The sequence below is a fragment of the Orcinus orca genome, chromosome 5 (genome assembly GCF_937001465.1).
Source record: "Orcinus orca chromosome 5, mOrcOrc1.1, whole genome shotgun sequence".
NCBI classification, from domain to species: Eukaryota; Metazoa; Chordata; class Mammalia; order Artiodactyla; family Delphinidae; genus Orcinus; species Orcinus orca.
In genome coordinates this window covers 82,128,280-82,154,657 of record NC_064563.1, presented here as the reverse complement: position 1 = coordinate 82,154,657, position 26,378 = coordinate 82,128,280, and the positions used below count along the sequence as shown (strand labels likewise).

Below are 26,378 nucleotides of genomic sequence, written 5' to 3'. Positions count from 1 at the left end.
TCAAACTATCTAGAAAGGACCTAATTGATCAATGTGAAGAGGACAGGATACTTTGTCCTGGTTCAAATTAAGCAAAGACACATTGTACTATTAGTATTAATTCATACCCAAACAAAAATCAGCTCTCTATGGGGAGAAAGTCAGCTAGAACACACCTCTCCAACAGGCAAGAAGATGAGAAAAGAAAAAGATGAAGATTCTGGAGGCCCATTAAAATTAACAAGCACATCCTGAAATAATTATTTTCAAATAAAATTTGATAGCTGTCCACATTCTCTCCAAAAACCTCCCTTATCTCAATGTACTTCAATTCTATGGATTCTGAGAATAAGAAATATTTAACACTGTACAAGAATGCATTTAACACCTCGTGGTCACCCACTTTTGAATCTGCAGGGAAAAAAAAAGCTTTCAAGGCACATAGAAAGAAATTGTGAAAGTTAAAAATTACAAATCTAGAGGGTTTCTTGTGCTTTTCTGGAAAGGAAAGTCAGTCTTCTTTTTTTTATAGGTGAAAAACTGTCTTTAAATAGTGGAACCATCCCCTCCCAATCAGACTGAAAACTTACAAATCTGATAATGGGTAACAAATATCTAAAAAGTTACAGACTAATTCATATCACCATCGTCAAATGTCAGTGTCTAGAAACTATACAGACTACCCAGGATGCCTAATCTAGGAGCAGACTAGTCAGACTAAGAGGGAATGAGCTATGTTCATTCAGCATTATTGTAAAGTAGCTGAGGTATGTGTGCTGCATACTCCCACTCCTTGGCCTGCCTAGATTGGCTTAAAGAAGCTGTCTGAAATACTACAATGCCTGTTGAAGAGCTACTAATTAACATCACTTAAGCAAGTCTCCTGTGAGCAAATAAGTCAGTCTGGTCTTCTGTATATTCTACCCCAGTGATGTTGGGGAGAACTTTATTACCAGCACAGAGGGTTTGTGCTAGCAGTAATAATAATCATCAAGGAATACAATAATGAGCGCCTGCTCTGTTGCAAACACTGCACTAAGTTCTCTGTCTCATTTAATACTTACAAAATAAGAACCAGACTTAGAGAGTTAACATAGCTTGCCCAAGGTCCCTCACAAATAAATAATACAGATTCAAGCCCTGGTCTCTGTGAATTCACCAGTCTGCTGTTTCTAGTATTTATTAATCAGCCAGTAAATCCACAGTTTATATCTCCTCACAATGAAGCCAACTTTGTTCCACTTTCTCATTTTCACCATGAACATATATTATGCTCTCCAAAGTCAAGGTACTCAATCTGGGCCAGCAGCCTGCACAATAAATTCATGCTATTTGTCACAAGGGAAAAAAAAGATTCACATAAACACCCTTGGCTGAAAAAAATAACTGTTAATAGCTCTAAAAAGAAAACAGTTCATTTTTTTAAATCCATAAAAGATATATTCTAAGTGTGAATAAAAACCATTTGATAACATTCAAATATAAAATTAGGAATAAATGAAGAAGATGCCACTAATTCACCTCATTACAGTAGAGCCAAAGGTCAGCAAACTACGGCCAAACTAGGGCCAGATGTCTGTTTTTGTAAATAAAGATTTACTGGAACACTCATTTTCATATTGTCTATAGCTGCTTTCGTGCTGTGATGGCAGAGTTAAATATTTGTGATTGAGACTGTCTAGGTTGCAAAACCAAAAATATTCATCACTGGCCTTTTACAGAAAAAAATTTGTTGATTCCTGCACTAGACAATCAAAAGAAAGGGTCTGCATAAAAAGTATAATTTATCCACCTGTGATAGAGTGGCTAAATACGTAACTATCCCCAGTCTCATAACATCGTAAAAATGCCAGGAACTGTGTTTTTACCTTGAAGGTTTTCCTTCTTCAACAAAGAATTAAGTTGACTCATAGAGCTGAAGATGAGAATGGACTCTACAGATGCTCTGTATCGCCCAGAATGCTCAGTGGTGACGTTCAGCCCTAGGCTTTGAGTTCCTTGGCCAGTCTCTATCTCTTCCAGGAGTGGAAGCTCATGAGGAAGAAAACGGGAAACTATGCCATGAAGAGTCGGCTCCTTGGAATCTGGATCTAGTAACCAGCATGCCACCTGAGTGAGATAACAATCAGAATATTTTCTTGATTTTTCAAAGATATTTCTGTACCCTTAAATTAAAAGGGGAAAAAAGAAAGCTCATTTCTAATCTCACTCATTTTCACTTAATACTTATTCAATGGTCTTCCCAGGAGAGGAGAAGGAAAGGATAATTGTACCAGGATAAGGAAAGGATAATTGGTATAAAAAATATCTCATCTTTTACCAATAAGAGTCTTCAAAGGTAGCCTTCAAAGAAGGAAAATTTATACTTTTCCACTACTGCAATGCTCCTCCTGACCTACTTCAGAAGTAGGCTTGAAAACCAAGTGCCTTTCAGCTAACAAAAGTCATGTTTCTGAAAATGCAGCTGGATTCTTCTCCACTAAGGCTAATTTTGGCTTTCCTACTACTATAACAAAGATGGGCCTATATAGTTTTAGGTTTATTTAATTAAAAAAAATTTTTTTATTGCGGTAAGTCACATAATATAAAACATACTATTTTAAGCATATTTAATTGTACAGTTGAGTGGCTTATTCAATATTGGAAGAAGTGAGACATAAATATTTCGCCATTACAAGTTCATATCCAGTGTTTTAGAATGCCTACAGAATTTCTCTCAAGGATGAGGACCTGTCACCATGACCATCCAACTAGTGATTTGACTGCTACTGTTAGCTTCCCTATGAGACTAGAAGACCTGTATTTTCTAATACTTGATTTTAGCAGAGCGAAATTGGATTTAGAATAAGGAAATCTAAGCCTTGTTCATAATTTCAATAATTACTAAATGACTTGGTTACTTCTTTTATAGGCCTGGAATGTAGTTTTATGGGGTGGGGGGGGCGATATTGTAAATTATAATAAGAAATATAAATTGGGTCTTCCCAACAGAGATAAAGGTGTCTTTAATTATGCTAATGCAGTGACTTGGAGTGTCCCTAGGTCACCTAGGAATGGCGGCTGGTTGCCACCAGTAATCAACCCTGTGATAGGAGGGCTGGAACTTTCAGTTCCACCCCCTCAAACTCCTGGGAAGGGGAAGGGGCCAGAGGATAATTGATCACCAATGGCCAATGGTTTGATCAATTATGCCTATGTAATGAAGCCTCCATAAAAACCCAAAAGGATAGGGTTCAGAGAGCTTCTGGGTTGGTAACCACATGAAGATGCAGGGAGAGTGGCAAGCCTAGAAAGAACAGAAGCTCCACACGTCTTCTTACAAACTTCACCCTATGTATCTCTTCGTCTGGCTGTTGACTTGTATCCTTTAATATCCTTTGTAATAAGCCAGTAATTTAGTGAGTAAACTGGTTTCCTGAGTTCTGTTAGCCGCTCTAGTAAATTAATCAAACTCAAGGAGGGGGTTGTGGGAATCTGATTTATTTATAGCTGGTTGACCAGAAGCACAGGTAACGAGCTGGGCTTGCAACTGGTGTTTGAAGTTGGGGGCTTGTGGGACTGAGCCCTTAACTTATGGGATTTGATGCTCATTCCAGGTAGATAGTAACAGAATTGAGCTGAATTATAGGACACCCAACTGGTACCCAGAGAACTGTTGGAGATACAGCGAAACCCCCTCCCCCCCACCATTAGAAATTGGTGATCAGAACCCTTTTAGGGGTGTTGAATAAGATAGTCTGATGTAAAAGTTGGCAAACGTCTCTTATAAAAGTGAAATTTTATAAATTAATAGCTTCTCTTCTTACACCAAAAATGTGATGATTAACAAAACCAAGTATGGAATATTTCAAATAGTTTATGCCAAAGGTGTTATATAAATCTGGGATACTACTACAGTTTTAATAAGCTCACATTACCATTATTCTCATTTTGGGCTCTGGAACATCAAAATTAGGTGATAACCTTTTATATCCAGTAAAGGTCAGTTTAGGAACTATATGAAATTTATCACATATAAACCAAGGCTGGTCTGAAGTATAGGAAAGAATAGTATCATTAGTTTACCTGATACTGCCTTCAAAAATCTTTGCCAAAAAAGCTAAAGAAACTAAAATATTATCCTATTATCATTGATCATATTGATAATAACAACCAATTAGTATCATATCTCAACTCAAAATTAATATTCCACACACCTCATGTATCCAGTCTCAACAGAAGGGAAAAAACGATATCCATTTTCAGGGCTATGATCCTGTAAATAAATATCTTCTGAAAGTGCATTATACTGTTAAGTGTATATTACAACAACATAAGTTACTCTTTCCTTAATAACTCAGAGTCATCATTATGAACAGTATATCATAGTTTGCTATTATATGGAAAAGTTCTCAGGGGCTAGTAAGGCCATTTGTCCCTATGCTAATGGCCTCTAACTACTATGCTTTGTGATCTCTTATATCTGTATGCTTTTGCTATTTTCTGCCTCTATCCTCATGGATATTTGAAACACCCTGCTATCATATATCTAAATCTGACAGTTCTCCTTTCATTCTAATTTACTATGAGACAGAAAATTTAGAACTTATGACCAAAATGAAAATTGTTTAAGTCTCTGAAGAAAGATGTGAACTTTAGTGCTTGGAATGTGTGACATCTCTGGTTTTATCTACACAGAGGCATTTGGTGCATAATAATCTGTTCTGGGTGGATGAAGTTATTGGACAAAGAAGTGACTACTCTAAAATACTTAAGCTGTACTGTTGAAGCTAAATAAATACCAAGTCATTTAAGAATTAACCCTAAACATTAAAATTAAATATTTTTTGAAGTATGTAAAATTCTTTTAGATAAGACAGGGAACCTTAGGATCTTCATAACTTTGTTCCAGGGAGATGCCACAAGACAGAAGAAGAATTTTATAGCTCTGGATGAAGTCATAGATGATAACAGAACGTTCTTTATCAGATTCCTTTTGAAAGCAAGATTGAAGGTGCCGCATTCTGTCTTTCACAGTCAGGCTTGGATCCAGAGAAGGTGGGGCCAAACTGGCACTAATTTCTTAAAAAAAAAAAAAAAAAGAAGTCTTAAGGCAAAAAGTACACGCATTCATTTGAAACAGCAATCTTTAGTGCCAAGACTGAAAAAGACTCAAAAGCCTCAGTTTAGTTCAGCAAGACCTTATCCAGGTCATGTTGGCTATATAGATGAAGTGCTCTGTAATCTAAAACTTAAGGATTGGGCTAGGTGATTTATAATGCTCTATTTAATCAGGTGGGAGAAAATTCTAAACATTAAGATTCCTAAAAATAAATTTACGCTTCTCAGAATGTGGAATTAAAAAAAGAAAAGTTATTTTTAAATGAATTTTAAAGGAACTCATTTCAGAGGGAATTTTAGTATGAATGTATAAAATTACATCTAAAATAAAAGAAGTTCAAGTAATTACTTATCCTAAGATGTTCTCCTATGAAACAACTGAAAATATTTCATGCTTACTCAGAACAGACATTATATGGCATCTTTTTAAATGTTTCCTTATTAATTTTGCTTCTGTCTAAAACCAAACAATCAACTAGGTATCCAACAACCATAATCAGATCACAATTTATACCTAGGTCCTATCCTTTTAATTCCAAGGCTTCTCCAAAGGCTGTGTGATTCAACTACTGTAGATGTCTAGCTCATCACTGCCTCTAAATGAGTTCCAGATACAGTCGATAGGAGGATAAAAGCCTGGAAAGAAACTGCCATGATCCAGTCTTCAGAAGCAAATCCTCAAGGTGGCCAGTGAGTCCTTAAGGATCCACTACCCCAAAGAAGAAAACACAGTAACAGCCACATGTGACAAGCAGAAGACAGTAAGGGGGGTGGCTTCTTAAAATGTCATTCTAGTTAATATATGAAATAATGTATACAATAGCTACTATTTTTTAAAGGTTTTTTTTAATCCTAAAAAATAAATTCTAGGTAAATTTCAGGAAACTATTCTCAACAAACAAGTCACTATCCTCATAGAGGTTACATTAAAATTATATGGTAACTTAACCAAATAGTGATTACTTACCAGAATGCTTTTGTTCCTTCTGCAATGAAAAATAGTAAGCATCTCTTCCACCCCAGCATACTGCCAGTCCAACCACCAAGATGCCATCACAACCTTTAACAGGAATTCCATCATCTCCAATAGGGCTTTCCTGAGAGGAACTAACTATGTAAAACCAAAGTGAAATAGTTAAAAATCTCTGAAAATGAAACCACTAAATTGAGTACTAAAAAAAATGATATAATAAAAAATTATTTGATAAGCAAATTTTTCAGATCCCTACAATATGCATCATGTGGATAGTCATTTTTAGGTGTAAGATCTTCCTAGGCTTCCCATCATTTAAGATAACTGTCACTATGAAAAATCTACCAAAGATTTCTTAAAAGAGATTTGTAATAATGACTAAGATAGTTTAAAATTAACTTTTTAAAGTTTTCCAAAAGCTGCATTTTGAATTTCTATAACTCAGAAATAAAGACCACTTGCATACTACAAAAATTTTGTAGCAAATTTAGCAATTCTTAACACTTAGAAACTCCAGAAAAATCAAGTCTTACTTCTTAGTGAAGAATTAGGTATGATTTTGTATTTGAGTCAATATTTTTCCTAAAATAATACACCTTTCAATTGCACAGACATAGGTCAAAAACTAATCCATCTTATTTACAATTATATCCCCAATACCTGGAAAATAACTGTCACATATTTGTTAAATTTAAGTGAATGTTTTTATCCCTCTAACCTCTAGCACAGAAAATGTACTCAATTTTATGTTTGTTGAATGAAAAATGGAAAGAGCTAGTCAACAATGAAAGTGCATAAAACTTGTCATTAACACATATGCTTCCTGAATTGAAGATCAAACAAATACTCAGAACTTTATGAACAAACTCATTCATAAATATAGAGATTTAAGAAATTTGATCATATCTTTGATTTCCACAACAGATTGTCAAGCTGACTACAGCTATCCCCCATAATACTGAATCATTACTTCCATGAAATAAGACAGGAATACATGGCATTATTTAACCAAAAGTTTCAATTCTCTGAAAACCTGAAAGAGTTCTGAGGCTTTCATGACTATCAGTAGAGGTACAAGTTCTACTTGAGAAGAGTAGAAGTGGGGAGTACCAGTGGGGAGAGGAGGGGGGAGGGGAAAGATATCAGTAGGGGATTAAGAGGTACAACCTACTATGTATAAATCAGCTACAAGAATATATTGTACAGCAAAGGGAAATACAGCCATTATTTTACAATAACATTACATGGAGTATAATCTATAAAAATAGTGAATCACTATGTTGTATACCTGAAACTAATTTAATATTGTAAATCAGCTATACTTTAATTAATTAAATTCAAACCATGTCACACCATTAAGGTACCATAACAAGTCTGATCCATTTTCAAAATATACATCTTAAATTTTACAAAATTATATTCTAACTAATATACATTAATATATGCATATGATTATATATATAGATATAGATACACAGATGTATATATATATATGATTTCTTTCTTAGAGAAATGCTGTGTTTAATGGTAAGCTTGGCACACTCTAACACCAGGCATGACCAGGAGCTAAAGCAGCAGGGATGTACAGGAAACCTCCAGAGACTCACAAAGGAAGATGAGGAAGATAACCAAACAGAAGGGCCCTATGGCCTCAGACAAGGCAGAGCCCAGAATGGCATAGAAGAGGTATTGTTTGTATGTATGTATGCCTGGCACCCAAGCATCAATCTGTCAAACACTGTTCTAATGCTGGCCTCTGAACCAGCCATACCAACTGTGGTGTCCCCACCAGCAATAAGCTTGGCTGCTGGGTCAGTGTCCTGGGAGACAACACTGGTATGGAACTCCTGTGGGGAGCTGCTATAGAAAGGCTGTTTAGATGGGATTTCTGGCCTGCTTGGAAGGAGGCAGACACAGGCCTGATTAGACCCCAGGCACAACAATGGATCAGAGCCAGAGGAACAAACAGTGTCCTAGTGGTGTGCACGTTTTCAGTCTACCAGCTTGAGCTCTTGGCCTCACTGCTCAGCTCTCCTGCCCATGTGTCCAGAGGTCCCCCATCTCTTATACCAGAGGGTAACTATTTTTAATCTAGTTGTGCTGAACAATAAGGCTGTTCCACATATAAAACCACATAGGAGAAACTTATTAAACTTTTTTTTGCGGTACGCTGGCCTCTCACTGTTGTGGCCTCTCCAGTTGCAGAGCACAGGCTCCGGACGCGCAGGCTCAGCGGCCATGGCTCACGGACCCAGCCGCTAAGCGGCATGTGGGATCTTCCCGGACCGGGGCACGAACCCGTGTCCCCTGCATTGGCAGGCAGACTCTCAACCACTGCGCCACCAGGGAAGCCTGAAACTTATTAAACTTTGAACACACTTATTACATTTAATATCCAATACTGAAAAGTCTCAGTCCCATCTCAGTCCACTATTTTACATAAAAATGTAAAAGATTAAAAAAAAAAATCTTACCTTGCTTAAACCTACCACCAATAGTAGCACTTTTAGAAGATGTCAAATTACTGATCTTTTCACAAGCCAATGAGATGGAAAATCGAGTTTTGTTTTGCCACTCCTTCATGAATGTTTGAAAGAGAGTTTGGTCACTCGCTACGTCAATTATGGCCAAACTTTCTGAACTGCATGAGGCTAGAGTTAACTGCAATCCATCCTGTGATAACTGCGGTGAAAAACTTGTGTCTCCAATAGGACTGTCATCTTTGAAACCATTTCTAGTCTCTGGATTTAAATCGCAGTTTTTATTATCTGAAGGTGAGCCAAATGAATAACTTTCACCAAGTTGTAAACCACCACTAATTTTCTTAAGTTTTACAGAAGATGTTCCAAGAAAACCTGGAAATGACAACTTAGAAGCAGATGGTATAGGAGGAATGAGTCCATTATCATCAACTATACAGTTTTCTTTACAAGGCAAGAGGGAGGAGGTTTCACCATGAATGACATTGTTCTCTAGTGCGTCAATATTGCCTTTTACCACAATATTAGGGGATAATGGAATTCCTTGCACTTTATTTGTCTCCAAATTTGAAATCACTTCCTGTTTGTCATTTACCTCTGTGTTTTTTCCTTTCAAACTGAGCAAGTCTGTAATGGTTAATTTTAGCTTTTCATTTTCTAGAGGACTGGACACATTATCTAAAATCCTTTGCAGTCCTGGACTTAAATCAAATGATGCCCCTGACCATATGAATGAATTATCTTGCCTTGTCCCAGTAAATTTGGATTTTTGAGACCTTTTATCTTTATCTCCTCCAATTACTTCTCTTTGGGAATAATCATTACCCACAATCACTGGATCACTCAGTTCTAATACTCTAAGAGATCCTGCAGTATTATGTTTCTCTTGGACAGGAAATACGTCTACATTATCCAAAGCTTCAACCATCTGAGCAGAATCCATTTCTGAAAATACAGTAGACTCATCACTGAAACAAGACAATGGCTGCTGATTATCTTGATTCTCATTCACATCTGATTTTTTAATTGGGCCCTCTGGTTGTAGACACAGAGAATCAGCAAAATGGACTGAAGTTATTTCAGAAGGAAGGCGTTCTTTTGCTTGTACATCAGGTGGTTGTTCTTCTACCAGGTACTCTTCACTGAAACTGTCAAACAGTAAACTACCACTCAAATTCAAACTTGTTTCAGGAACTGGCAGACATTCTACTTCTATATCAGTACGAGTTCTCATTTTAGGAACCAGAGGTATAACTGGTTTCATAGCTTCTTGTGTTTGATAACCTTGAAGAAAACTATTTAATTGGGAGTCAGTAACAGAAAGTTCATTGCCTTTGAAACATGGGTCATTTTCCCCTATTAATATTGGAGAATAAAAAATTGGGCTTTCTGGAGTCAGGTTATCAACCCCATGTGAATCAGTGCTTTGTTTCATAGCATCTACAGTCTTAAGTTTCAAATGACTTGTCATTCCTGGTGAATGTTGTTCACCTGGAAAAGTAAAGTGAATCTCTTTCTGAAAGGAGCTCACTGAGCTCTGTTTGTCTAGGCTCTTCTGCATCATTCCTGTTGCCAGGCTGGTATCCTTTGCTCCTTCTTGCTTGGCATTTTCAGTTGCTATCTGTTGAATTATTTTCTCTGACTGAGTATCCAGGTAGAAACTATCTTCAAAATCACAGAGATCTAAACCTAAGTCAGAAACATGATTATTTTTAGTTCTGTCTGCTGCATAAGCATCTGTTTTTACTTGTACTCTAAGGGTATTCAGAATATTCTCACGCTGGCCTCCTGATTTACCAAATACTACACTTAGTAGATGTACTCCACTGGATATCTCAGTGCTGCTTATGTTATCTCCTGATACCTGAAGATTACTTGATTTATTTTCCTCAGCATTAAACTTTGTACTTTCACATTTCATAACAACATTTGAGTCCCTATTCATATAACTGCTGTCTTTCTCATAAGGCATTTGTCTTGCTATTGGTTTTTTCAGTTTGGTGTAAGTATTTGTCTGTTTATCAAACTGCTTTTCCAGGCACTGGTTAATTGGATGGGTGTCATGGTGTTTCACATTAACATGCTGGTTTTTTGAATCATTTTGTATCAGCACTTCATTTGTTTTTTCTGATTCAACAGCTAATCCTCTTCCATTTTCACTAACCACACTGGTGGCTTGATGAGTCACATTTTTATTCTGGGATCCTGTGATAAAATATTCCACAAGAATATCATTAGATACTTTATTGTTCCTTGAACAACTTTGTTCTGTTTGTGATGGGAATGATACTTTGCTATATCTTCCCTCAGCACAGAAAGATATGTTTTTAGCAAATGGCTCTGGACTTCTAAATTCCATATTCTTCTCATCTGAAGTAAATGACTCTTCACAATGAATAGGATTAGACAGAGTCTGTTCTTGTAAATTGATTCTACACATCCTAGTGTCTTTCACAGGGCTACTGTCTCTAGATCGTTTTAGATGCTTACTATGTTTCCAAGATTGAGAGGTTGTACTCATCTCTTCTGAACTGAAATTCAAAGCTTCTTTTTTTGTTTTCTCAGATGAGAGAGTCTGAACAACTTTCGTAGTGCTTACTTTCCCCTCGTTCAGAGAGGTCCCTAGCTTTTCTTTATTTATACTCAAAGAAGCCCGTCTTTTTGCTCTGGAAATGGAATGCAACTGACATTCTTGATGCCCATCCTGAAATTTATAATAAAAGGAATCTGTATGCTCTCTACTTTTATCTAAATCTTGCACTGTATTTGGTAAATGAGTAACAGAAGAATCATTAAATATTGTGTTACTTTTTTTCTTTGATGCTAATCTTTTATAAGAACTCTTAGTTTGGGGTATAAATTTGTGTTCTTTTACTTCTGATTCACTGCAGGTCAATGAGTGTGTATCAGAATTTAAAAGGGAATATGGACTCCACTGCACTCCCATTTCAACTAAGTCCTGCTGCAGAATCATTCTGGCTTCTTCTACTATAAGAGTTGCCGCTTCCCTTTCAGTTAAATCTTTTCTGCCAGTCACCCAAATAGTTCGCATATTCCGACGCTCTTCAACTGCTTCCTCTTCCTCATCCAGTGCCTTTCGGGTACTATACAAGAGGTAGGAAAAGAAATAAATTAATGCATTGATTCATTCATTAATACAAGTATTTATTAAGCATCAATCTGAGCTTTTCTAGGAACTGAAGAAATAGCACTGAACAAGAGGGAAATGTATCTACTCTCATAGCGCTTACATTATAGTTGGGGAAATCAGAAAGTAAACAAATGTTAAAATGCATTCTGTGTCAACTGGTGATAGATAAGAGCTGTGTAAAAAATTGAAGCACAATTGTGACCACCTAGAGGTGTGGGAAAGGGAGGATGGGAGGGAGATGCAAGAGGGAGGAGATATAGGGATATATGTATATGTATAGCTGATTCACTTTGTTATAAAGCAGAAACTAACACACCATTGTAAAGCAATTATACTCCAATAAAGATGTTAAAAAAATGAAGCACCAGAAAGGGATAGGTGGTTCTGCAGTTTTTAAATAGCATCATTAGGGAAGGCCTCACTAAGACAGAGTCTTTAAATGGAAACCTGGAGTTTATTGACAGAATTTGAAAGACAGTTCAGAGTAACTACAAGAGATTCAAAATGAAGAGAGAAAGTTCAGAATTGAGAGACCCAGAGAAGGAGAACCCCATATTTTTCATACAAATTCTCCCCAAATATCTGGCTGACCTCAAAACTATGCAAGTGTGGAGAGACTCCAAGCAGCTAGGTGAAAGTCTAAACAACTGAACAGAGATTTGAGCTATTGCCTACAACAGGAAAAGTTTGAGCTTAGCCAAGCTGACTGACAAAATATCAGTGCTCTTCATAGTAAAATAATAGATTCTACACCCTAAAAGGTCAAACATACGTAACTGAAGTACCATGAAGAGAAGATAAACAGGATGAGGCATAAAAATTATGGAAGCTGGGAAACTTTTGTTTACAACCAAGATAAAATAACAGGGACCAATTTAGCCTCTCACCCAAAACAACTAAAAACTGAGGCTAGGTCATAAAAGACATTGCAGTCTCCATTTTGCTCTCTTTTGGGTCACTCACTCTGGGGGAAGCCAACCATCATGGCAAAAGGATCTCAAGCAGCTCTATGGAGAAGTTCACGTAGAGAAATGAACACCAACCTGCCAGCATGTGTGTGAGGCATCTTTAAAGCAGATCTAAGTCAGCCCTTCAGATGACTACAGTTCTGGCCAACAACTTAACTACAACCTCCTGAGGAGCTCAAACCAGAACTACGAGGAAAGGTACTCCCAAATTCATGACTTGCAAAAACTTTGAGTAAATATATATTTACTAGTTGCTTTTAAGACACTAAGTTCTTAAGTAATTTCTTCCATAGCAAGAGTTAACTAAAATGCCTAGTAAAACTATTGAACTTCAAAGATATAGAAAATATATCTCGGGACTTCCTTGGTGGTGCAGTGGTTAAGAATCTGCCTGTCAATGCAGGGAACACGGGTTCGAGCCCTGGTCTGGGAAGATCCCACATGCCGTGGAGCAACTAAGCCTGTGCACCACAACTACTGAGCCTGTGCTCTAGAGCCCGCGAGCCACAACTACTGAGCCCATGTGCCACAACTACTGAAGCCCACGCACCCTAGAGCCTGTGCTCCGCAACAAGAGAAGCCACTGCAATGAGAAGCCTGTGCACCCCAATGAAGAGTAGCCCCTGCTCACCACAACTAGAGAAAGCCCACACACAGCAACGAAGACCCAATGCAGCCAAAAATAAATAAATAAACAAATAAATGTTAAAAGGAAAGAAAAGAAAAGAACTCTCAAGGCCTACATATTTGGAAGGGCAAAAGAATCACACTCCCGTAAGAATTCTCGAAAACAGCATACAAAGCAAAGAAACAACATTTTCAAAAAACTCAATAAAAGAAAGTATAGACCAAGGATTTCTATGCAGCCAAGGTGTGCTTCAAATATTAAGGTTATGGAAAATCTGTCTGAAACACACAAGAACTTGAAGAATTCTATATTATATAAGCCCTCCTCAAGGAACCTAAAGCTACTAGAGGATAAGTTTCATCCACTCAAGAGAGGAAGGAATACTTCAGAAATAAGAACGATGGTAAGAATCTGAATAACTAAAAATGTAGATTATATTAGTCTTCCAACCCTACCCCCCCACAAGGGTGGAGGCAAAGGTGGAAAATTAATGTATGCAAGTTTTATATTGAGATAAAGTAGAAAGAATGCACTTTGAAAAAGGGAGAGGGAAAAAGAAAGTTAAAGTAAGCTCAATGTCAGTGACTGTTGTTCCGGCAATAGGTAGGAATTACAGGATACAATTAAAATCTTGACAAACCATATAATAAAAAGTACAAAAGCACCCATTAAAACAAAAATATACACCTTTCTAAATTTAAAAATAAAATACCAAAGAATACGCTTGGGTGGAGAAAGAAACAGCAAATATCACATAATACACATAATTATAAAATAATTTGAGAGAATTGAAACCAAACATGTTATTCATATTGATAAATGTGAATGGGATTAAATCATCTATTAAAAAGATCTTCAATTTGTTTCAGAAAGCAAAACACAACTATAACTCAATGTGGTACAAAAAAGCATACCTAAAACAAAGTAATTCAAAAAGGCTAAAAATAAAGGAATGGGCAAAGGAATTCCCAGGCAAAGGGAAACAAGAAGAAAGCAGTGAGGGATATTCCAAGAAGGGTATAATTTAATGCTCAAAACCAAAAGCACAACAAAGATAACTATCAATCAGTCATATTTACTATGAACATTTACACTCTAAATAACAAGCAACCACATTTGTGAAGCAAACACTGTAAGAGATACAAGGAGACAAAGAGAGAAGTGTACTAACAATTAGTAGACTTTAATAAACCATTCTTATTAAAAGACAGATGAAGTACTGGCAGGGAGGAATAAATAGGAATGAATAAGACTTAATTAACATAATCAAAAAGGTAGATTTTGTGAAAATATCTCAAACATTTTACTTTTATAATAGAGAATACAACTATCTAGTTTGTATTGATCATATATTAGGAAACAAAGAAATTGCCAGTGAATTCCATAAAGTAGAAATGTTATAAACAACATGCTTATATTGCAATGCAATAAACTAAAAATTATTAACAACAAAAAAGAACTTCTACCCAGGCAAAAAAGGGAAAACATGCAAATTCCATAATTCCTAAAAAAAATAATGAAAGCCCTAAATATCAGAATCTATGGTACATTTAAAATAAGAGACCACAGGAAAATTCACAGTACTAAATTCATAGTATTAAAATAAAAACACACAGTATTTTATCAATAAAAATATGAATGTCAACCAATTAAACTCCTAGTTCAACAAAAAGAACTAGAAAAAGTATGACAAAGTAAAACAAAAGAAAGCAGTAGGTAGTAATAAAATTCAAAAAATAGGATTTAATGAGGTAGATTTTTTTAATAGACCTAACTAGTAAAACAAAATACTTGATTTTTTAAAATTTACAAAATAGACTACTAGTTAATCTGATCAAAAAGAAAACAGAAAGCAGAAATTTACAAAATAATAAATCAAAAAAGAGGCATAGCCAATGAAATAGAAGAAATATTTAAAATTCCTAACAGACTAATTTATAGATCGCTATGAAAATATATTTGAAAATCCAGATGAAATAGATAATTTCGTTGGGAAAGAAAGGCTACCAAAATTGACCCCACTAGACATAGAAAGCTTAAAGAGATTAAGTTCTGAAAAAATAAAATAGAGAAGGTGATCAGAGAATTAACCCCATAAAAAGGCACCATCCAAGACTGTTTCATAGGGTAATCATATCAAACCTTTAACCAGTCCCAAAGTACTGAAAATAAGAGAAAATCTTCCTTTTTGTTTTTCATGACGAAAGTCTGATATGAAAACTTGAGTAAAGACAGTGCAAAATACACATACAAAAACTGTAGACTAATATTATTTATGGATAACAATGCAAAAGTATACTATATTAAATATTAGCAGATAGAATCCAACATCATGTAAAAAAATAATATAACACGACCAAGTGAAATTTATTCTGGAACATAAAACTGATTCAATATAGGAAATCTATTAATATAACATGCTAAGAGATGTAAAGGGGGAGAAACCTATGACTATCTCCATAGATACTGAAAAAGCCTTTAACAAAATTTAAAACCCATTCCTGATAAAAAATATACGAGAAAATTGCAATTAATGGACATTTTCTTAAAATGATTACACACACACACACACACACACACACACACACACACACACACACACACACCCCATAGTCCTGAAGTCAGTATCTTACTAGGGTAGCAGAGGCATTTCCACTAGGATCACAAACAAAGCAAAAATGTCCACTATCTCTATTACTACTGTCTACTACCACTACCTATTAGAGCTATTAGCTAATTCAATTAGACCAAATAAATCAGTTAGATGCACAAGAATTGTTAGGGAAAAAGTAAAATAATTCTATTTGCAAATGATACGACAATATATCTGGAAAATCCTTGAGAATCAATGATAAAAGTAATTTAAACAAAAGTATTCAGAAAATAGCACGATAAAAAAATATAAAACTCAATAGCCTTTACATATTCAAATAATAACCATGTAGAAGACATAGAAGAGAGCCACTAATTAAAAACAGGATAATGATTAAACAGGAATAAATTTAACAAGAAATGTACAAAATTTGTATGAGGAAAACTAAAACTCCTGAAAACCTGTATGAGGAAAATATTTTAAAACTCCTGAAAAATCAACAAGACTAGATCCAATGCAAAGATATTACCTATCCTTGGGTAGGTTCACTCAACATTATAAAGATTTCAGTTCTATTAAATTTCAATCGAATTCTAATACAATATCAAAAAGCACTTTAAGTTTCATATGGGCAAACATGCAAGAATAGCCAAGAAAATACTGAAAAAACATAAGGTAGAATTTACTCTACCAGACATTAAAACACACTATAAAGCCCTTATAATTAGAAGCATGGTACTGGCTCATTAACTGACAGAAAGAATAGCAAATAGAATAGAAAGTCCAGAAATAGACTTAATTACATATGGATATTTAATATATGATGGTGGCATCTCAAATCACTGGGACAAAGATAAACTTTTTTATAAATGGGAACCATTGAGAAATAAAATTGGATCCAGACTTAACACCATACACAAAATTAAATTCTAAATGAATCAGGAATCCAAATGCAAACTTACAAATACTAGAAGAAAACGTGTGAATTCCTCTTTAACCTCAATATATGAAAAACCTTTCTAACTATGACAATTTAGAAGCAAAAAAAAAAAAGATTGCTAAAAAATAAATGAAAAGAAAAATAAAAATTCTGCATGGTGAAAACAATGCAATAAAGTCAAAAGACAATTGATAAGTTTTTGAGAAAAATGTATGAAATATACATGTGAAACAAATGGCTAAGAACCCTAATCCGTTTTAAAAAGAAAAGATTCTAAGACTCTTTAAAAAGGAGAGGGTAAAAACCAAAATCTAGTAGAAACATAAGGAAAAGACATAACCAGATAATTCACAAAGATATATTTCTTTAAATAATCCTGAAAATAAGAAAAAATATTCACCATCACGCACATTTAGAGAAATGCACATTAAAACCATACTGAGATACAACTTCTCATCTATCCAACTAGTAAAAATGAAAACCTTTTTGTCAAAGAGAAAAACCAGAGGCTCCAAATGGCATCACTTGTGCTAAAGCCCATGATACCAAGCCTAGATTTAATACATAACCTAAATACAATTTAAACCTTCATCAGAAGTGTAATCTTTTTTTTTTTTGAAATATAGTTGATGTACAATAAGAGCTGTATTTTTTTTTTTTTTTTTGGTTTAAAGACAAGCTTGTAAGGATTGGCTACTCCAAAGTTCTAAGGAATATAGCTAACTCAAATGCTTTTCAAGATCACGTTATCCAAGATAATCTTTAGGAAGTAAAAGCTAGTTTAAGTTTGTCGCTTTAATTAAAACAGACAAGTCTTAATAGTTGTCAGCATTAATTATATTTTTATTCTACCTAAGCTAACAAATTTGTCAGCAAGAAAAATAACTTGGTATGATGAAATTTTCATTAGTAACCTAAATATAATTGTTTAGAGCAAGTAAATTAAATAAATAAAAGTAGAATAAAAAGATTTTCTAGGTGAACTTTTGAAATAAGTTTTCCAAATCTTTAGCCTGAAACCCTAAAGTTTTGCTAAGCTTAGGTTAAGTAATGGAAATTTATTGAACATTTAGATCATTCCAAATAAGATAAAATAGGTGAAAGATTAATTACTGAACACAGCTTTATCTACTTTTGGCTTTCTATTGTTTAAAAACTAAAGATAAAATTTGGGATTATTAGTAAGCATGTTTGGTGCTGCCAACTATTGGCACTTGCCATCTACCTCTACAAGGATTAAATCATGAGCTGCTGCAGCTGCTGACCTTCAACACCCCCTGAAAGGAGTTCAGGGTGGAGATCAGGAATGAGGCACTTCATGCTCTGGGAAAAACTGGCAGAAAAGGTCTTCAGATAGATATTTTCAGGAGATTTTATGAGCCCAATTCTTACATTCCTCATATCTAGAAAAGCACTAAAATCATTAACAGTGACGCCTGCTCCTCATGACTAGCAGCAAGCCTCTGCCAAAATGTGTGCTTGGCTGCTCGTACCCCCCTTCACTAAAGTCATATAACACTGACCTTCCCCGCTACCTCTTTGGAGCGGCTTCTCAGAGCTACCTGAAATGCTGTCTCCTGGGCTATAGTTCTCATTTTGCCCCAAATAAAACTTAACTCACAACTCTCACATTGCGCTTTTTTTTTTTTTTTCAGTCAACAGTGCCATGCTAAGAAAGTTTCTATGAGAAAGCACATGTTTCTAGAAGTTACAAAGATTACTTATAATTTTGCCAAGCTTCGGAATGCTAGTGTAAGAGTCCACAACTGTTTAGTTCCTAAATTTTAGCCAGAAATTAAGGTTTTCAAAAGATTAAAAATTCTAATATATGTAATTAAAGCTACAAGAAACAACAAAGGAAACATCTCCATATGCAAGAAAAGCACGATATGCTTTTGGCTAGAAAAGGCATGAGAGACTTCCCTGGCGGCACAGTGGTTAAGAATCTGCCTGCTAATGCAGGGGACACAGGTTGGAGCCCTGGTCCAGGAAGATCCCACATGCCACAGAGCAATTAAGCCCATGTGCCATAACTACTGAGCCTGTGCTCAAGAGTCCATGAGCCACAACTACTGAAGCCCGCAGCCCTAGAGCCCGTGCTCCGCAACAAGAGAAGCCACCGCAATGAGAAGCCTGCACACCGCAACTAGAGAAAGCCCGCGTGCAGCAACAAAGACCCAACGCAGCCAAAAAATAATTAATTAATTTTTTAAAAAAACAACGAAAAGAAAAGGCATGAGGAATGAAGATGCATTTTGTTAAGGGAAATGAGAGTAATTTTGTCTGAACTAGAGCTTCTGGTTATAAAGGGTAAACTAAAGGCATACAAAAATCTTTTCTCTCTTCACTGAAGAGAGAAAAGATTTTACCTTGTGTAATCAAGCTGGCTAAAACTGACTTATTATAAGCATTTTAAAAATTAAGTTTTAATATCAATAGTGTACTTATATAAAACTAGAACTTAATTTTCCTTCATCTGCTAAATAGACAATCGAGTATTGTTTCATATGGACCTGTGATCCTATTTAGTCAAGTGTCCAAACCATTTGATATCTTTGACAAACTTCCCCAAATCAAATTCTGAATGATGTCTTTTGACCACAAACTAACTTTGAAATTTTTCAGAGGCCCCTGGAACATTTCAAAAGATGTTAGGCTTATTTGATATGTTAAATAACATCGGAACCATTACCAAACAAGAAGTAACATTAAGCCTTCTTTATGTTGTACTTGATTAGGTGTGTAAGTGTTCTAGAAATTGTGTGAAATTCCTAGAAACTTGATATATCCTGGTATAATCCTAACTTATAATTCTAGTCATTATCTTAAAATGGTGTATGACATCCTCTGGGACCCCAATCAGAAATGGGTAACAAGTAAACAATCCTTTTACTGCTATTCACTTACTTTCTAAAATTACTCATCAAAATTGAGGCTCACACTAAAAATATTGAACCTGAGTAACAGGGAAATGACCTAGCTGACTTTCATGTAAAGGCAACAGAATCTATATAAAGATTGTGGCAAGTGTTGATGAGATTCGTTCTACTTCTCCAAAAATGACCCGCTTACTGCCAGACCTGATGTCCTTATAACAGACGACAGTCTGCTCCTGAATCAGAGAAACTAAGATGGGTAAACAATGGCTGTAAATTAAACAAACAGCTGGAGCTGTGGGAAAACCAAGATGGCCTCATGGTTCTTCCTGGCTCCCTGACAAATCTCATTTTTCTGTTTTCCCATTCCTTCACCCACCACAGTATATGTAAGAACAACTATTTGTGTCCCTAAAGGCCTTAGGCTTCCTCCCTCTGGGCCCTTGAAAAACTGTATTCAAGCAGAAAAAGTATTAATTACATAGGACTACATGACCTGAGGAGGATACTCTAATGTTTCTGTTCTTCCAGATTTAAGGAGACCTTTTCTTAAGCTATCTATGACTTAACAACAATTTGGTAAAGTATACCTTTGTGAACAAAGATGAAACATTTTCTCCCCACCTGATCCCTCCAGAATTCAGGAACTCTCAGTGAATATTCTTACTCTCTTAACAATTTATTTGCTTGCATAAGTTCAATAACAATCTGTTCTCCTTATAACAGGATACAATTAGAAACACTGGCTATATTACCAAGGCTTTGACTGGAATGTCATATTTGAGAAAGGTGTGCACAGACTCAGATATGACCAGATAGCTTCAAAGAACTGCTTCAAAACAAAATCAACCAGGTACCTTGCTTACAAGGTTTCAGCAAAGCAGTCTTAAAAAAGGACTTATATGGTCAATCATTATTCTTGCTGTACTTATATAAATAATCAGGCCAAGTTTAATGCAAACAAATTAGTTTTACTATGATTATCTTTGGTTAAAAAAAATATAGGGGTAATTAAAGAGAGAAAAATTATCTTTGCACCTTTGTAGATAGTATTAGATTCTAGTCCTGTTAATTGTCTTTGAGGTTTTATTACATACCTGTAAACTGGACTGGATCCTGAATTCTTCTAGTGTCCTTAAATATCTGGCTACAACTCACCAAATTAATATTTCCAATTTTCTCCCACCCTTCTGATTTGACATCACTAAGAACAAAGGCAGCCTTTGAGCCCTGTCAGAAGGGAGCTTACCAAGTGCTCCTGACCACTGACACTGATGCAAAATTATGGAAAGCATTGAGCCTTGGGTACATGTCTCACAGCTAAGGATGACCACCTGACATCTGGTCCTACACAACACTGGAGACCCCTGAATCAAAATGATGAGTAAGAAAAGTCACTGATATTGATGTCTACTGCTTTCACCCAAGACACCAGATTCAAGTCTTCTTGCTTTAGTTAAACATGAAACCCTTTCTCCTTTTCTTTCTTAATTTCACTCTGGCATTGGCCTGGAAAGATAGCACCCTCATCTGTATCTCCCAGGCCATTACTAAGAAGGGATAAGCTTCAGTATTTAGGATAACTCTATTTTAGGATGGGAGATTCTCTTTCCACATGCACTAAAAACCTGACTGACTCCTGGCTTGAAAAGGTAAATGCAGCAGTCCCTGTGAATAAATCTTTTATCAGTATTCCTTAACAGGAATGGTTTGCATCCCGACAGGTCTTGTCTTTGTCTGTGGTGGTTATCATTCTCCTTGGGCCCATATGAATGTCCATATGGCTGGCACACAACTGTACTAGGCGTCTTAGGTTATCTAACTGTGCTCCTAACTGTTCTAGAAAAGGTCTAACAGGAGGATTCATGATTCAAGAACTGCTTCCTTTGGCAGGGTCTACTTCCCTGATTAGGAGTTAAAACAAAGAAGAATATAATCAGGAACCTTTCCTCAACTCTTAGAGAACATTGCAGATTCCATTGCTAGGGCACTAATTGCCCAACAAAAATACTTAGACTCTCTGGTCACAGTTGCTCTTGATAATAAGATAGCCCTTGATAATCTTTTAGCTGAGCAGGGAAGTGTCTGTGCTATGACCAATACCATCTGTTGTACCTGGATTGACACTTCTGGTGAAGCTGAAACTTAATTATGTAAGATCACTGAGTAAGCCACTTGGCTTAAAAGGGTGACTCCTTCAACAGTGTCTTTGACTGGTTTGGGTCTTGGGGACTATGGCTCTGAAGCACACCCCAAATACTGGGAGTTATCCTATTTATAGCTGTCATAAACATCAGCACATTGGATTCTCTCAAAAGTTTTAAATGCATGTTCACAGCCACTGACCAGCAGAGAAGTGATCTCCCTGAGTGGAACATCAGAAAAGAAATGAGGAGAACAGCCACCTTAAAAATTGTGAACCTGTAACAGGGAAGAACAAAATCTGACTCCATGTTGGATCTGTTTCTTTTACTTAACCTTTGCTTCCTGTTGCTTTTGTGACTATAATCACTAAAAGGATGCTCTTTATAGCTATAAGCATACATAGTGGCGTCCCTTGGGGAACCCTGCCCCTCTGCCTCAATGTTAAACCAAAGTGCCTTCATTCAGCTCACAGGGAAACACCCTGCCCCTGCCCGCCCATGAATGGCTGCAAGAAAGAAGAAATTAACACATCTCCTCCCAGACGCTGGCCAAACCAGAAGATATTTTGCAAGACTTAGAGCCTTTTTACTTTACTTCCTCACCTCCTCCCCATCTCTGTTCTATAAAAGAAACTAGCATCCAGACCCAGATAAGATGGTACTCTAGGACTCTAGTCTGCCATCTTCTCGGATGCCCAGCTTTCCAAATAAAGTCGCTATTCCTTGCCTCAACACCTCATCTCCTGATTTATTGGTCTGTTGTGCAGCAGAACAAGCTTGGACTTGGTAACAAACCTGAAGTCATGGCCTGTGAATATCACAGGAGTTCATCAAAGACGTCATGACCTATGGATAGCACAACAAAGATCAACAAAGCTGCAGAGCAGTAGTTGAGAGCGAAGCTAATGCCTTAAATTTTGATCACATCTCTCAGGCTGAGAGTATGATGAAAAGGAGGGAACTGTTAAAGAGAAAAGCCACAGGCCCCAAATGGCTAAAGCCCATGATACCAAACCTAGATTTAATACCTAACCTAATTGCAGTTTTGACCTTCACCAGAAATGTAATCTTAATCAACCAGTCTAGAATTTCCTGGTCAGCACCAAGAGGTAATCTGTCCATCCTCCCTCCCCACCCCCCCGCACCCCCACCCACCCCCAAGATACAATCTGCATGATAAAACCCCCTTGCCTTTCCCTTTTACCCCCAAAAAGCTGCCCTGGTATAAAAATAATCCTTTCTTTTATTTTGCTAATAGCTCCTTTGCCCTATCCTTCTTCCTACAAAAACCTTCCATCTTTTAGTAAAACCCCTTCTAGTTCCTAGATTGGATGCTGCAATTCATGAATCACCTAATAAAGCTAGTTGGATCTTCAAATTTACTCAGCTGAATATTGTTTTTTAACAACGTCCAACAATGGATTCTACTGGTGAGCTGAGGGGTAATAGACTAGTGAGAGTGTAACTTGGCTAGACCCTTCTGCAGAGCAATTTGGAATCTAATAAATCTATATATATGCACTTACCTTCTGAAATCTCACATCTAGGAATTTACTCTGAAGAAACATCACCAACAATATGAAAATACATATGCACAAGGTAATTCATTACAGATTGTTGGTAATGGCAAGCTATTTGAGACAATCTGAATGTTGGATGGGTTTTCTGGCTTTTACGTACCGGGCACTGAAAGGGTGGCCAGTCTCCAAATACATCAGTTTCTATTCAGAAAATTAACATTAATACAATACTGTATCTAATCTACACACCTTACTCAAAATTTACCAATTGTTCCAAGTATGTCCTTTTTCTAATCCAATCTAGAGTAAGGTGGTACATTTAGTTGTCATGTCTCTTTAGCTTGCTTTAATTGGAATCAGCTCCTCAGTCTTTGTTTCCGTGACCTTGATATTTTTGAAAAGTGCTGGCCAATTATTTTGTAGAATGTCTCTCAATTTAGGTTTGTCTGATGTTTCTCTACAGTTAAATTTACATTAGACATTTTTGATAAAAATATTCCAGGAGTAATGTTGTGTCTTTCTCAGTATGTCACATGAGGAGGCAGATAATGTTGATTTCTCATATTACTATGTTTCATTAATTTTGATCAGTGAAGGTTCTGGGCTTTCAGAAGAATCATAGTCATGGCAATAATAGCTTTAGAATCACACAGAAGAGATTCCAAAATATGTTTACAAATTTTTTCCAATTAAATTTTTAAAAATGTGTACTGACTTCAGATGACTCCCTGGAAGGGTTAAGTATGATATGTGGTATGCTGTTACCACAGAGATACTCCCACATCTGAATTTTTTCACCTCAGGTCTTTTATTACATATTTCTAAGCAACTATGAATATATCCAAAGATTCTGTGAAAATCACAGGCTCCAGAGGAGATCAACACCTTTACAAGTAGGTTTTAAAGCATACTCTATGTAGGTTTCAGCCAGAGGCACACCCCAAAGTGACAAAATCTCCCACCAATGGATCTGCCAATCTGGGGTCACAGGGGATGACCCTGCCCCCACAGCTCCACATTCTCTGCTTGGGTTGCATATGCTTAAGACTCCAAGCAATTTCATCCTTCAAAATCTAGGTAGAGGTAGCTATACAGCTATAGCTATGCTGGCTGTAGTGCATGCTGTACTAGGGCCCACTAGTAGGAATCACACCTGCCGTTGCTGCCGAAGTACACGGAGTAGAGCCCATGATGTGAGATGGCACTGCGCAGTGAGGCCCTTTCTTTGACTATGCTCCCATCCCTTCACACATGTTTCAAGTTTCAGAGCATGTGTCAAACCAAAGAGGAAAGAAGCACTGAACTGGAAATGAGATTAATGCTCTAATTTAGGACAAATTTTTAAAACCTGAAAATAAAACTGTTAATACTTGAAACTGCCTAAACAGCTATAGAATCTAGCTAAGATTCCATATAACAGTGAGTTCAAAGAATAGTGGTTGAGAAAATAATTAAGCTATTCCTTGATAATATGCTGAGTCCAGCCCATTCAATGAATTCGTTACACACTTACACACACACACACACACACACACACACACACACACACACATCAAGAAGTCCTCTTCTCATAAACTGTTTTTGAGGGACTAGTATTCCAAAGAATATTCAAGAAGAGTATATTTTAAAGTTTTCTTGCCTGAAGAAAATCTAAGATGAGTCCTGGATATATACTGAGAACTAAAATCCATCAAAGCAGAAACATTGGTAACTTAACTTTACTCAAACTTTCTAGGAGAGAGTTATGATACATTTAGAAGTGTCTTTAAAGTCATAAAATATATTTTAAACATACAAAAAAAGAAAAAAGTAATCCTCAAGGGGAAAAGGAGCCACATTTTCTTCCACTTATACCAAATATGGCACGATATTATCTAAGGGAAAAATATTTTAGTATATTATCTATTATTTACAAATTGACCTGTTTTCATTTAATAACATATGTAGACAAGGGGTTTTTCTTACCTTTTAAAAGGCACAGCATTTTTCAGAACACTTTCCACGTCAGCAACATCTGCTCTGGCAAGATCGGCCACAGTAAGAAAGCCAGAAGCATAGAGGAATCTGGCTCTCTGTGCATTAAGTAAGGATACCCGGACCAGGTCACACAGCTCCCTCTGGATGCCAAATGTAAGACGCTTCTGAAACTGGGACAGTAGTAGTTCCACGTTGTGCCAGCCCAGGCGGTTGGAAAACACTGTAATCATCCCTAGAATATTCATATAATATTTATTGAATTAAAAATTCTTTCTAGACCAATTCTCCGTTTCTTGAGATGTATTTTTATTTCACTGCTGTTGTTATTTTTTCTGCAGAATTATAAAGTTTAACAGGCCCAAGGTATAAAATAATAGGAGAGCAGACATCTTTAAGGGCCTAGCTAATTGGCTAGACACATTAAATATCATCTCATTTTTTCTTAATCATGAACTTGCATTTGAAAAAATTGAGGCACAGCACATAAACACAAAACAAACAAAAAGCCCTCACTAGTTTGCCTCTCTCTATTTTTTTCCTTACTTTCTTTAAAGAAGAAAGAACTCTTAAAACAGGTAAAGAACTCTTTTCACCTAGAGGAAAACAAGAGAGCTAATTTAAATTGTCAAGTGCTGAGAGGATTATTTACAAAGAGTGAAAGTCCCATTGATAATTTCATAAAAAAAAAAAAAAAGGTTGCCCAGCTTGATAGCTATACCCTCTTGAAATAAAGAGGCCAGAGTAGCCAAGTCTCAAGTCATTAAGAAAATCACTTCCCTACAAGAACATTAACCCTAGAGGTAATCTGAGATCTTTGATGCCAGTGAGTTGAAGGGTAAGTCTCTCCCTTCTTACTACCCTCTCCTGGCATCTTTCCCTCGGTAATCTCTCATGCACACAATTTCACAAGGAAACTTCTTACATATGTAAACACACTCTCCAGCAGCCCAGGATTTCCCTCCTAAGGGCTTAAGGATTTCTTGGTAAAATCAGACCTAGAACTTCCCTTGTTTGCCTAGCTTAGAAGATAAGAGTTTAATTTTATTAAG

General features: G+C 36.2%; 2 protein-coding genes across 2 annotated transcripts in view; one reads left to right on the top strand and one right to left on the bottom strand.

Annotated features, from left to right (window-relative positions):
• Window positions 1–26,378, top strand: part of SLC15A2 (solute carrier family 15 member 2) — a 779,020-nt gene that overhangs the window by 383,302 nt on the left and 369,340 nt on the right. The gene's annotated exons all lie outside the window — the stretch shown is intronic.
• Window positions 1–26,378, bottom strand: part of POLQ (DNA polymerase theta) — a 114,660-nt gene that overhangs the window by 38,272 nt on the left and 50,010 nt on the right. The window contains exons 15-19 of the mRNA XM_004278543.3: window positions 25,318–25,561; window positions 8,527–11,636; window positions 6,047–6,190; window positions 4,844–5,040; window positions 1,848–2,088 (exon numbers count right to left, since the gene is read on the bottom strand). Of these exons, the coding sequence (XP_004278591.1) occupies window positions 1,848–2,088; window positions 4,844–5,040; window positions 6,047–6,190; window positions 8,527–11,636; window positions 25,318–25,561 (3,936 nt within the window). The remainder of the gene's footprint in view (window positions 1–1,847; window positions 2,089–4,843; window positions 5,041–6,046; window positions 6,191–8,526; window positions 11,637–25,317; window positions 25,562–26,378) is intronic.